At 32.4% G+C, this 13,155-nt stretch overlaps 5 protein-coding genes across 5 annotated transcripts; 3 read left to right on the top strand and 2 right to left on the bottom strand.

The window, feature by feature from the left end:
* Positions 1-279: 279 nt before the first annotated feature.
* Positions 280-1,110, top strand: RPC37 (DNA-directed RNA polymerase III subunit C37; the record flags this gene model as incomplete). The annotated part of the gene is made up of 1 exon (XM_003668738.1): positions 280-1,110. The coding sequence occupies one exon, from the start codon at positions 280-282 to the stop codon at positions 1,108-1,110; it is 831 nt and encodes a 276-aa protein (XP_003668786.1).
* A 98-nt stretch (positions 1,111-1,208) lies between these two features.
* On the bottom strand, positions 1,209-2,126 carry GCN3 (translation initiation factor eIF2B subunit alpha; the record flags this gene model as incomplete). The annotated part of the gene is made up of 1 exon (XM_003668737.1): positions 1,209-2,126. The coding sequence occupies one exon, from the start codon at positions 2,124-2,126 to the stop codon at positions 1,209-1,211; it is 918 nt and encodes a 305-aa protein (XP_003668785.1).
* Positions 2,127-2,489: 363 nt separating this feature from the next.
* GSH1 (glutamate--cysteine ligase) lies at positions 2,490-4,499 on the bottom strand (the record flags this gene model as incomplete). The annotated part of the gene is made up of 1 exon (XM_003668736.1): positions 2,490-4,499. The coding sequence occupies one exon, from the start codon at positions 4,497-4,499 to the stop codon at positions 2,490-2,492; it is 2,010 nt and encodes a 669-aa protein (XP_003668784.1).
* A 1,318-nt stretch (positions 4,500-5,817) lies between these two features.
* On the top strand, positions 5,818-8,325 carry BCH2 (Bch2p; the record flags this gene model as incomplete). Its single annotated transcript, XM_003668735.1, has 1 exon — positions 5,818-8,325. One exon carries the CDS (start codon positions 5,818-5,820, stop codon positions 8,323-8,325), a length of 2,508 nt encoding a protein of 835 aa, XP_003668783.1.
* Positions 8,326-10,164: 1,839 nt separating this feature from the next.
* SAP190 (Sap190p) lies at positions 10,165-13,125 on the top strand (the record flags this gene model as incomplete). Its single annotated transcript, XM_003668734.1, has 1 exon — positions 10,165-13,125. One exon carries the CDS (start codon positions 10,165-10,167, stop codon positions 13,123-13,125), a length of 2,961 nt encoding a protein of 986 aa, XP_003668782.1.
* Positions 13,126-13,155: the final 30 nt, after the last annotated feature.

The following is a 13,155-nucleotide window of genomic DNA, read 5'->3' as shown; positions in this document are numbered from 1 at the left end:
TGATTGAAGCTGCCTATATGATCACTATTAAAATAGAATTTATTTCTTTAGATGAGATGAGATTGAGATGAGATGAGCTCAGTAATAAATTTTTCACTTTTTTGAAAATTTCAATGCGGAAAAAAAACTTTGGAAAAATGTCAAAATGAAGAATTTCAAAGTGACAATTTTAATGAAATCAGAATCAGAACCAGATGAGATGAGTTTCGTTTTCGACAATTTAAGGAGAGGAAGCTGTTACCTGGTACAGAATAATAGATAAATAAGTGGACACAGAGAATGATTGGTACTGATAATAATAAATTGTTTGTTACAGAAGAAGAAGATGAAGGTATTCCAACTCCAGCTGCTGTGAAAAATGAAGAAGTAGAAGACATAGATATGCAGGATTTCGATAATAGCAATGCGCCTGGATACGCTCAACAATACAGTAATGTAGATGATGAAGATGAAGATGAAGAGGATCCTATAATTGAAAGTTTCCCTGTAAATATTGCTGGAAACAATGAGAGTCTGTATATTTTCCAATACGCAAGTAAACCCAAAGTTGTAGGTAAGAAGCCCGCAGAACATCCATTCATTAACGAAGCAAGATATAAGAAGAAATCAAGTCTATGGGAATTGGATATCCCATTAGATGAAAACTCTTTCTTTAATAGCGATAAAGCTGATGGTACATGGGGGAAGGCAAATATTCAAACTTTGAAAGGGGTTGGAGTTCCAAATGATGGTCAATATACAGCATTCGTGGCGAATGGTCAAATATATCTAACACCCATTAAGACTGTTGCTCAATTGAGACCATTTTTTAATTATATAGATGCATCTAATCAGGAGAGGAAGCAAGAAGAACATAAACAAAATGCTTCTGCACATTCTCAAAGAGCCCAAGTGGTCACCATGTCTGTGAAAAGCGCTAATGATCAAACACATAATAGATTAACAGGTTCTTTATTAGCTCATAAAGTTGCAGATGAGGAAGAAAGTGAAGCTTTAATATGGGCAGAAAATACCTACGAACAATTCAAAGAAGATATCATAAAGGAAACAGAAAGGACTGCATTGAAACCTTTAGATACTAAAGAAGATTATTTAACAAAATTAATATGATATGCTTTCTTATAGATGTACGTAAGTTCTATAAAGAGGATTCAAAATATTACAATAGCATTTTAAAAATAATATTTGACATGCACAAAAGTATTCTTTTAATCATACCACATTTTAATCAATTCTTCAGAAACGGCACTAGGCGTCAGAACACCCAAATCTGTAATCAAAGCGGTAATATATTCTTGTGCAGTATAATCAATTATTGGACCACGTAAGGCCTCTTGTGAATCATCCTTACGACGAGTGAAATCTAAAAATTCCCCATTTATTGGTAAATCATTAGAAGATAATGGGAACATACGAACAAATTTATGACTCTCTGTGACAACGTAAAAAGGTTTCCTAGCATTTTGAGCTAATACACCTACTGAATAAGTCCCTACTATATTAATGATACCTCCACTTTCTGCGACACCTTCAGCACCAACAAATACTTTATCAACTTTATCAATGACAGTCCCGACTGCACTATCTACAACCATGGTCACAGGTATACCTTTTTCTTCTAATAGGGAGTATAATTGGGTACCTTGCAAAGTCGGTCTGGATTCTGTCACTACACATCTAAATCTAATTAAATTCTCAGCAGCATGTTTTAAAAGAGAAAAGACAGCTCTTGAAAACCCATGAACTAAAATAATATCATCATCAGTAATAAAATCTATCCCAATCTTAGCAATCTTATCACGAGATCTCTTTGCCCTTGATACGAATAATTGACCATTTTCAATAAGATGTTGTTTACAACTTTCCCAGTCACCGTAAAGATGTAAATTTCTCAATACAAATCTCATAAAGATATCACAACCTGCTCTTAATGAAACAGAATTAGGAATGGATTGAATTAGTTCTTCCGTAGAAGTCTTAATGGTTCTTATCATTTCTGCCGCGGTTCCTGGATTTTTAACCTTTAATAATGTAACTAAGGCTTCGATAGCCGCTATGGGCATAGTCATTTCTGGATCTTCTTCAAGAAACTTTAAATAAGTTTCGGTAATATTAAAATCACTCATATCTTGCTATTCTTGAATACAGGTAGTTTGACAGTGTGTTGGTTGAGCCTTCTAAAATTAAACAGTTCTTTATCGGCTCACAGTATGTTCCCACCTTATCTTTCTGTTTGACTGATGAGTTTCTTCTAACTTTAAAAGCTATGTATAATTTTTCAGTTTTTTGGTTTTCGATGTTTTTTTTGCGTAACAAAGCAAAATAGAGATGACAGATGTAGAAGAAGACAAAAAAGAGAGATAAAATCTATATATTATTAGTACCGTTTATTGAATATCAAATAAACTAGCCGATATATATATGAATGTATACATATATTGTACAAATCTATTATATGTTTGTTTGTTTGTTTGTTTGTTTTGTTTTCATTATTTTTCATATGAAAGTTTGTTAGTCAATAAATAATCAGTAATTTCTTTACCAAATAATTCAGCCATTTCATTTCTTGAATTATTAAAATCAGTGATCCTTTCACATGCCATTATAAGGTCGAAATTAATCAATTTACTAACTTTAGAATCATGTTTATAATCTGGATGATTCATTATGAAATTACGAATATATTTGGCAATGGTTGGAATTTTACCTGAAGTTCTATCAGAAATCAATTTCAAATAGTAGTAAGTTCTTAAATGTTCCTTAGAGGATTTTAATTCTTGCCAATCACTTTGAATAAAACCTTTATGTTTTAGAATTGGATTTATAAATGTAGCAAAAATACCCATTTGCGAATCATGGAAGATTTCGTTCATTGAGTATTTAGAAGATTTAAAATCTAATGAATCTATGGAATCTTTCCAATAAAATTTCTCATTTAATATGGCATCCCTATGATGAGCAGTATGCATATTGTCCCAAATTTGTGACATTGGAATATAATTATTAATCTTATCAGAAAATGTTAAAAGACAATCTACAATTAAATAGATGAAAGTTGAATATGCAGCATTTTCAAAATCAGTCAATTGAACTTCCAATGGTCTAAATTCCACTCTCCAACCAGGTACATTCTTATTACTTGGTATAGCTTCTTGAGTTGGAGGTTTAAATCTTAAACTTTGCCAATTTGTACTTTGTAAATTTTCAAAATGGTTTGTAGAAGTCTTATTATCTTGATTGATACTTTCTTCAAAGACAGAGATTGGATCTCTAATGAATAAATGTGCGAAATGTTTGGCTAAATCATAATCTAATGGAGCTTTATCATTTTCCAATAAACGTTTCAATATTTTTTCATTAATTGGAACTTCTGTATCATTTAAAGTTCTATTGAAGAATTTATTACCACCTAAATATAAATCCACACAACTATATCTTGATTTTGGAATCTTCTGAACATGTTTCGAAGCAACTTCATCCAACCCACCAAGACCATCTTTATTAAATTTAGGTAATAATGGTGGTACGTTACGTTCTCTTGGGGTACGACAATCCACAGCACCTGATATAACATTCCAACGAACATCTTGATCAGCTAACCAACCTTTGAATGCAGGAGCAGCAGCTGATGCAGCCAAGAAAATTGGAGCGAAATTACATAATGAATCATACAAATAACGAGCTTTATCAATATCGGGGGCTTGGAAAGTATTTTGTAAACATGATGATCCCATACCGAACCCCATTGCATCTAAATAAATGAAACCTGGTTTAGAAGCCTTCAAAGTTTCTTGATCTTCTGGAGTAAACCAATCTCTTTCATAAATGGAATCATCAAATTTAGGAGTAAATTTATCTTTAAACATTGGTATGTTAATGCAAACTTTCTCACCACGTCTTATTCTAATATTCCCAGTCAAAGTTGGAAATCTAGCATGTCTATTAATGACTTCATCAGGTAAGAATAATGATCTCGAAACGGAGTTTTTATGATCCCAAGGGTTTTCCATATTAAGGAAATCTTCACACCCCATTCTTGGAAACACAGTCAAACTAATTGGTACTAATTTTTCCTTCTTTTTGGTGGTTGGGAATTGATCCAATTTAAATTTAGCTAAATTTCTTCTATTTTTCATATTGAATTCAATATATTCATCCATATATCCATCGTAAGGTTTCCCAGGTGTAGCTTCTAACATGAATCTACCATATTCAGGATGGAATAAGACATCATTGATTCTACATAATGGGAAATCTTCATTATCGAATGAATGTAAAATGGAATCATGATTGATGTCTAGCATTGCGTTTTTGCTTTCAAGATCAATATCTAACATCATGTATTCTAGTTCATCACCCCATAGTAGTGGATCGTTATTACGTTTAGAGGCAGCTTGAAAGACATAGAGTAATTGTTCTATCCCTTGTGTTTTAATGAATTCATTATATTTCCTTGAATCTAACCATTGTAATGGTGTTCCTGCAGCAAGTAACCCCATCTAAGAATGAAATGGGATGATATTTTTATTTTGGCTTGGGGTTAGGTGAATTGAAAAATGAAAGGAATTTGAACAAGCCGGATAGATCTTAAAATATACCGTATCTTGTAAATGGAAAACGGTTTTTTCTATCTCAATTAATGTTGCTTTTCTATCAGGATAAAATCCACTGGTGTTGTATAAATCAATCAAAAAATTTCAATCCTTAGATATATATATATATATATATATATGTTGGTCAACGAGCGTGAGATCCGATTAAATTAAATCCTATTAGTTCTGTTTTTTCCACAGGAGAAGGGAGAATAGCTTACCTTGAAGTAATTTGAAAAGTTTATATGCCGCTAAGAAGGAATGAATCCTATCAAAACAATAAAATGTAAGATCTGATCTTTTAATGGTGTGATTACATATATATATATATTTATGTACGGACTTAGAGAAACACGTAGGATCCAATACAGCCCTTGGTGATATATTTTACAATGTATATGTTACTGTATCAGCGTTATTTTGCTTGTGAAATTGACTAAACATCAAGGTTCTGGGAGTATGTCGTACTTGTCATACTCATTGTCACAATGCCATTTTTTGCTATTACTTCAAGCTACAATAAAGTTCCTACTGTGGTGCCAATACTATTCGTAACATTACGCATTAGCTCTCCTGTTGTCCATCTCTTCTCTTACATTGAAAAAATGTGTCAAAGGTTTCCTTCCTATCTGTTCTTCTTTTTCTTCTTCCTCTTCCTCTTCCTCTTCCTCTTCCTTTTTTTGTTCTTCGTCTTTGTCATTCATTAGATTGTTTTTCCATTTTTCATTTTGCAGAAATTTTTCAGAAAACGTTCAGATAGGGACGGGTTACCCTGGGGATGTCCGGGGTTTTCTGACTAATCGTGGGAGATGCCACAGTTTCCGGAGGTATGGGTGCTGCCGTGTCGGAAGGTTTGTAAACTGTGGAGATCTGTAAGGCTCCATTTGGAGTAAATGCACGTGCACGAATACCCGTAGATGCTTATGAGGATACTTTTTTTAAGAACGGCAAAAAATTGGCTTAGAGTTCATATTGGATCATATTACTTTAAAACATCAAGATTAAACTACCCGAATGGGACAGGTTAGTGACAACTGGAACAATGATTGAATGAATGATTGATTGATTGATTGAGTGACTGCTTCGATAGTTTTGACCACTACAAGAAGCTGCTGTTCTGGTACCTAAGCGAGATATATATCCTATTCAACTCATATATCGGTACTACTACTATACTGCCCTGCACCATATATATATAACTACTTGAGGGACTGAACATAATAGCATGAATTTCTTCAAATTCAAAGGGCTCACGTCAAATGACAATGATAACAATAGTAATAAATCCACTATAACACAAGCTATAAACCCCGAGGCCGCAACAACAACAACTACCACAATCGGGCGATCAAATGAACACGTTATAATACCGTCTGAAACTGATCTATCCACCAAGATATTTCAATTGAAAAACTTAAACTCAGATGGTAAGAAGTCATATACAGGTACCCCTAATTCCGACACGAAGATTAGTAGGAGCATTGAATTTAATAACTATTTAAGAGTTATTGAAAGAACATTCAATTCAAGCTTGAAATCTCGTGCTAAATTGATTTATGAATTAATATTGAATGACTCTGTAGATATTGGACCTCCTGACTTAATCCATATGACCACTCATGATGATTATCATAATCTAAATATAGGTGAATATTTCCATATCACAGGGATAGATTGTTCTAATGAATTGATGCCTTTATCGTTTCTTAAATTATTGAATTCTTCTTCATTGTCATCATCATCCTCTACATCAAATTCCGCAACCGCATCCTCACATATAAAACACAATACTAACGATGACATTTCTTCATATTCATGCTTTAATATATTCTCAAAAGTCGATTTAAGATTAAATTATAAATCTGAATCAATCTATCAAATCAATCTGATTAAATATCATGAAAAGATAACAAGTTTAGGTAACAAAAAAATTGAAGAACAAATTCTACAATTAAATGATGAAATTTGGTTAGAATGTTTCGTTAGTAATATTATTAGATCATTAATAATAAACAATGACAAAGAAAGACAAATTCCAATATTAATACAATACCCAGTATTTCAAAAAAATAATGAAAATTTCCTAGTTGAAACATTATGTCAATTTATACCAAGATTTTCAGAATGTGGATGGGATTCCACTAAATCTGCCTTCCCCACTATCATTCACAATTATTTAACTGAAGCATTATTAATTTATTTGAAATTAAATCCAAAATTAATAAATCATACTTTAAATCATTTAAAGAAATTAAGTGACATCATGGATCCACATAACGCGACGTATTATAAAATTATAAGTATCGCAATAATGAATCAAAATGGTCAAATGGAATTACAATTAATCAATTCAATTCACAATCTTTTAGAAACTTTATTCCATAAATTATATTCTCAATCAAATAAGCAATCACATTCACATATATCAGTTCAATTGATTAATTGTATTACAATATTATTAAACTATCAAACTAATTTCTTACTAAAGAAAAAAGATATTACGACAGCACTACAAATAGCGAAATATTGTACAAACCTATCTTCAGATTCATTTTATTCATGGTATAATTTAGCAAATTGTTACATACATATGAAACAATATGATCTAGCTTTAATTGCAATAAACTCATTACCATTCTTACCACCCACAAACATAAAGAAACAATTACAATCATTCCAACCTTCCACTTATTTCAAAAGACCAAACTCACCCACAGATGACAAGGACAACCTTAGATTTAATTTGACACCAATTCAATTCAATAATATAACAAGATCTTTAAAAAATTTAAATTTATCTGAAATGCAATTAAAATCATTAATATTTAATAGGTCCATATATACACCACAACAATCAAAATTAGGTGAAATTTCCAAAATTTGGAATAAAGATTGTCTTGACATTGGTCCCATATATGGTCCAGATTCCAACAACTTAATCGATTTCATCTCTTCCAATGAATTCAATTCAATCAAAAATACAAACAACGCATCGCTTCTATTGAAGAGAAGTATGGAGACAAGACAATCTAGTTTCATATATGAGAAAATCTCACATTTATTAATCAAGATAATCAATGAAATCGGCTGGAATGAACTATTACAAATTAGAGGTAGAACTTTCGTCATGGAAAGAGAATATAATGATAACGCTCCGAATAGAGAGAAAGAATTTAAGAATAAGAGAGTTTGTCAACGGTGGTTAGATCAAATATTCATGGATTTATATGAGGATTTGAAAATTTCTCAAGAGGAAGTAGATAACAACACGAAAAGGAAATATACTCCATTGGAATGGCAATTGTTGGGGTTGACTATGTTCAGAGTTTGGTATTTGGAACAAGGAATTTCATGTCTAAGAACTAGTCTTTTGAAAAGAACAGATCCAATTAGTTGTGAGAAAATATTACAACTATATTTAGAACGAGATTATGAAATGGATTCACAGTCCTCCTCCTCGTCATTATTGAATGAGGAATTATTGGTGGAGTTAGTAGTGAAAAAAATATCATACGAGGCAAGATTTTATGATACTTTACAAATCTTTAATATGAACGTTTTATTTAAATTATGTGAAGAATTTGGAATTGATGCAATAAGAGGTAGGATCATAACATTACCTTTCATTGAAGAAGGTATATTAACACTTACAGATACCATGTTGAACTGGATTCAAGAATCAGAAAGCACCGTTACAACAAATAGTCTAGAATCGAAAAAAGTTACCATATAAAATAATATAAATAATATTAATTTAATTATAGGCTAATAATTATATTCCTTACGGTTAATAATCATTGATGATTATTTTGAAAACACTTTTGGAAGCGACTTTTTTTTGTAATATTCTGATAATTCGAATTAGTTAATATTCTCAAAATATACAGTATTTCTATTGAAAGTGTTCTATCCAATAGTCTTCTGTATGTATTTCGAAGTATTTAACTTTCACCTGATCGAACGACAACTACTCAAGCTATAGCATTACCTTCAAGCCTTAAGAGGAAACAATCCCGTATTATGACTCTAGAGTTTAACCTTCTTCTGGAGGAGTAGACTTTACCCTATAGCTTTTCTGAAACACGAAATACATAAATCATGTACAACTAAAATTCTTAACAGAAAATCCTGACAACTCACCATCATATTCGAATTCAAACTTTGTACCTTATAAATGCCTAACAATGTTGCCGCCCAACCAACAACAAAAACAGCACATATACTCAATCCACCAAAAATATTTGATATTACTTCAGACACACCCGACAATAATGGCAACAGTCAGGATAGTTTATCATATTGTTTGAAACAACGAAATGGTTTCATTGGATTGAGATAATCAAAACACAACTATGGGTTTCTTTTGTCCAGTCATAGTTTTAACAAATAATGAAATAGGAAGTACGACTTTAGGACCACCTTGACCTGATTTTCGCCTTATTATCGATTGCTTTCTGGTATTTTAGATATAAGTACAATCTTGCCTTAATCCAGATTTTAATATTCACTCCAATTATTCAATAGGAATATCGAATCTAATCATATTATTTTATGGCATATAGTTTATTTCGATATAAGAACACTAAAAGACGTCTTGAATTGATGACAGCGGTCGTGGTAGCACAAATTTCTCAGTTTTTGAAAAGAATAAAAGTGCGAATATAAAGAAAGTCTGACCTCGGTAAGAAATATAGCATGATGATCTTCACATATCTAGATCCTTAGTGTGTAATTCCTTACTTAATCTTGAATTAGCCAAATCTGGTATTCATCGTAGGACATCAGGTAGATCCTATATTTCAAAACCAAAAAAGAAAAACTCTACAGTGGCTAGTTCGTTTTATCATAGGACTGAATTTGAGCCGATAAGAATCTCCTTCATCAAATGGGACGACTTTTTTTTACAGCTTAAAACATTGGTAAATTAGTATTCAATTGCTGGAACTGTAATATATTGGTCAATCTACAGAAGCAATAAAAAGGAAACAGCATTGAGGGGACAGAGTTACAGGATACAGAACCAATATTATTACTCTTCGATATATCCTCTTTTATCTAACATTCTTGTTTTGTAAGTAGTCTTCTTGCCGCCCTTTCACTAAAACTATATCAACACTTCTTTATATGCTTCGCTGGGAACACCCCCCCGCAACATTACGCTATAGGCAGTTTTTTGGAAAATTTGGAAGAAGAAATCTGGGAAACTAACAATTGTCCATTTGAAGAAAATACAAGATGATGAATGGAGCCTGTCGGTACATGAACTGATACAAATCCACATCCAATTTTTATGTTTCATATTATATTATCATAATAAATTCATATATATTACCATTTTAAAGACGAAAGGACAATTTATCTAACAACTTTTTCCCGTTAACTATTATTGCCAGGTATCCTACGAGATAGATTTAAGAATACAAAAAGTGGTGTTAAATATAGAGACATTCATTGTAAATAATACCCTAAACTCAAAGAATAGCTATCATTGTTCACACACACACACACACACACACACACACACACATATATATATATAGTTGCTTCATAATATAAACATAGAACAACAAGCATGTCCGGTTCATTTTGGAAATTTGGACAAGATTATTCCATCGAATCACCGATATCGAAACTATTAAACAAAGCATTCATAAAGATTCAACCAAATGATACTAATGTAAATAGCTTCGATAATAATACTGAATTGCAATCTGAAAAGGATTCAGGTGTTACTGAAAATGCAAAGGAAGTGTCACATGATAATGAGCAAGAAGAACCACTCCCAACAGATGAAGCAGAATATATCAACTACAAGCCAAACTTGAATATATTGAACGAATTACTAGATGACGAAGAACTTTACACTGAATTAATGTGTTCTAATTTTAAATTATTGATATATTTGAAATATCCTGAAGTTTTAACTAAATTAGTGGAATATGTTACAAGCGAAACTATACTTAAGGAACCAGTAGAACCCACAACAGAGGCTGAAATTGCTGAAGAATTAATCGAAAGTGCCATTGTAGTTGACCCCTCAGAAAGTGAAGGAGAAGATACAGAAAGGGAAAATGACCCATTTCTTAAGGTTAGCCGTCAATCCACACAAGATGATGCTAGTTCGGATATCTCTGCTGAAACGAGTGTCACTGTCCCACCTGAATCTGAAGAACAAATAGATACAAGAAGAGCTCGTGTTGCAGCTGAAGTCTTATCTGCCGATGTATGGTCTTTATCTTCCGCCATAATAGAAAATCAGTCATTATTATCTAAACTGTGGTCCATAATGGATCATGAAGCACCCTTATCAGTCGCCGCATCTACATATTTTATGAAAATCAATGAAAGATTGTTAGACATGGATATAACAGGAATGTTACAATGTATTTTAAATCTGGATACCCTAGTTGATAGATTTTTGACTCATGTGGATAACCCTTCACTAATGGATTTTCTACTTAAAGTCATATCAACTGATAAACCAGAAGCCCCAACAGGTGTGCTTAACCAATTGAAAGAGCAAGATCTAATCCCTAAACTTCTAGATCGATTAGATACCAACTATTCTGTTGCTACACAATCCGCAGCTGGTGATTTCTTAAAGGCATTCGTCACATTAAGTGCGAATTCCAACAATGAATTAGCATCAGGAATTGGTCCCAATGAATTAACAAGACAGTTAGTCTCCCCTAAGATGATGGAGAAATTAATTCAAATAATGTTGAAAGGTGGCACATCATTAAGTAACGGTGTTGGTATAATAATTGAATTAATTAGGAAAAATAATTCAGATTATGATTTCGTTCAAGTTATATATACCACTTTACAATCACATCCTCCAAATGATAGAGATCCTATTCATTTAATCCATATGATTAAATTGTTTGCTAAATACATGCCTCAATTCAATGAAATGTTAATTAAACGTAAGTTACCACAATTGGAAACTGCCTTTGGGGAAATTGAACCCCTTGGGTTTGAAAGGTTTAAAATCTGTGAATTGGTAGCAGAATTATTACATTGCTCTAACATGACTTTATTAAACGAATTAGAAGGTGAAGCCATAGTTAAAGAACGTGATGATGAAAGAGAATTGCAAATCCGTGCGAATGATAATAATAACGTAGTTGTTGCCACAGATGATGAAATTAATACTAATGGTAAAGAAGTCACTGGGAAATTGAATAACCTTGAGTTGAGTAATGGTGAGCCTGAGAAGGAGACGGAGGAGGAAGAAAATGCAGGGGAACAAGCTGAAGATGCTGATGATAGTAAAATGGGTGATGCTAACGAAGATATTGAGAATGCTGAAATCTACAATGAAACTCTTTCAGATTCCGAAGAAACAGAACGTTCATTACGTGAAAACTCTGTCCCAGGTGATCAATTAAAGATAGCGTTACAAGATACAGAAATTATAAAGACAATTCTTAACATGTTTTTCCAATTTGAATGGAACAATTTCTTACATAACGTTGTCTTTGACATTGTACAACAAATCTTTAATGGTCCATTGAAAACCGGATATAATAGATTTCTACTGACAGACCTTTTAACAAAAACTAAAATTACACATATGGTAATAGAAGGAAACAGGAGATGTGAAGAACAAACAAGAAAAACAGGGTTGCGTACTGGTTATATGGGCCATCTAGTACTAATAGCGGAGGAGATTGCCAAATTTATTGAATATATAGATGAAATGAAAGTTTCTTTCACTAACCCTGCAGTGGTAGCTTCCTTTAACGAACCTTCTTGGATAAACTATGTCGACACAATATTAACTGATACCAGAGAGAAATATAATACAGTCTTGGGTGATTTTGTTAATGAACAAGAAGAAAACAATACTCTTCTCCAAGATTCTCTACCAGAAGATCCAATTGATAATAACATGGAAGAAGATGAAGCTAATGATGAAAGTACAAATCACATAAATTCCGGCAACATAGATCTTTATTACAATTACGATTATGATAATGATAATGATAGTCAACATGATGACGAGGATTCAGCTGATATTGATGATGAAGAAAGAATGAGCAGCGATGGTTCATTGGAATATCATGATGCTTCCTCTTCACCATTATCTGATTCTCATGTCCTTGAAGACGATGATTTAAAAGATAAAAGTCAAGAGATCCTTGAAGAAGATGATAAGTTTTCCAAATATATGTCACATCATTTAGGTAAAGGATTTACTGATACATACGATGTTATTGGTACAAATTCACAAGGATTGACAGAAGAAGATTGGAATTCTCATGGAACCAAAAAGAATATGACCGGCATTCAGCATGAAAAGGGTAGCAAAGAGAATAGTGCTTATATGGATTCGACGATACCGTCTAACGATTTTACTGCTAGAACGAAACATTATAGTGAACCTGAATTACAAGATGATGAAAGTAGTGATGATAGTTCACCGGAATTAGATGATGAAGATGATATGATTATTGATGATGAAGATGATGATACAGGTGAATATTCATTATGTAGAACTAGAAGTAAGGAGAATATTTACATGAGTTAACGGAAGTAAGTGACCTTTGGATTTTCTTTT

Source organism: Naumovozyma dairenensis, chromosome 2 (assembly GCF_000227115.2).
Source record: "Naumovozyma dairenensis CBS 421 chromosome 2, complete genome".
In the NCBI taxonomy this organism is placed as follows: Eukaryota; Fungi; Ascomycota; class Saccharomycetes; order Saccharomycetales; family Saccharomycetaceae; genus Naumovozyma; species Naumovozyma dairenensis.
Note: the sequence above shows the minus strand (reverse complement) of the source record. Positions and strands in the feature narration are given on the sequence as shown.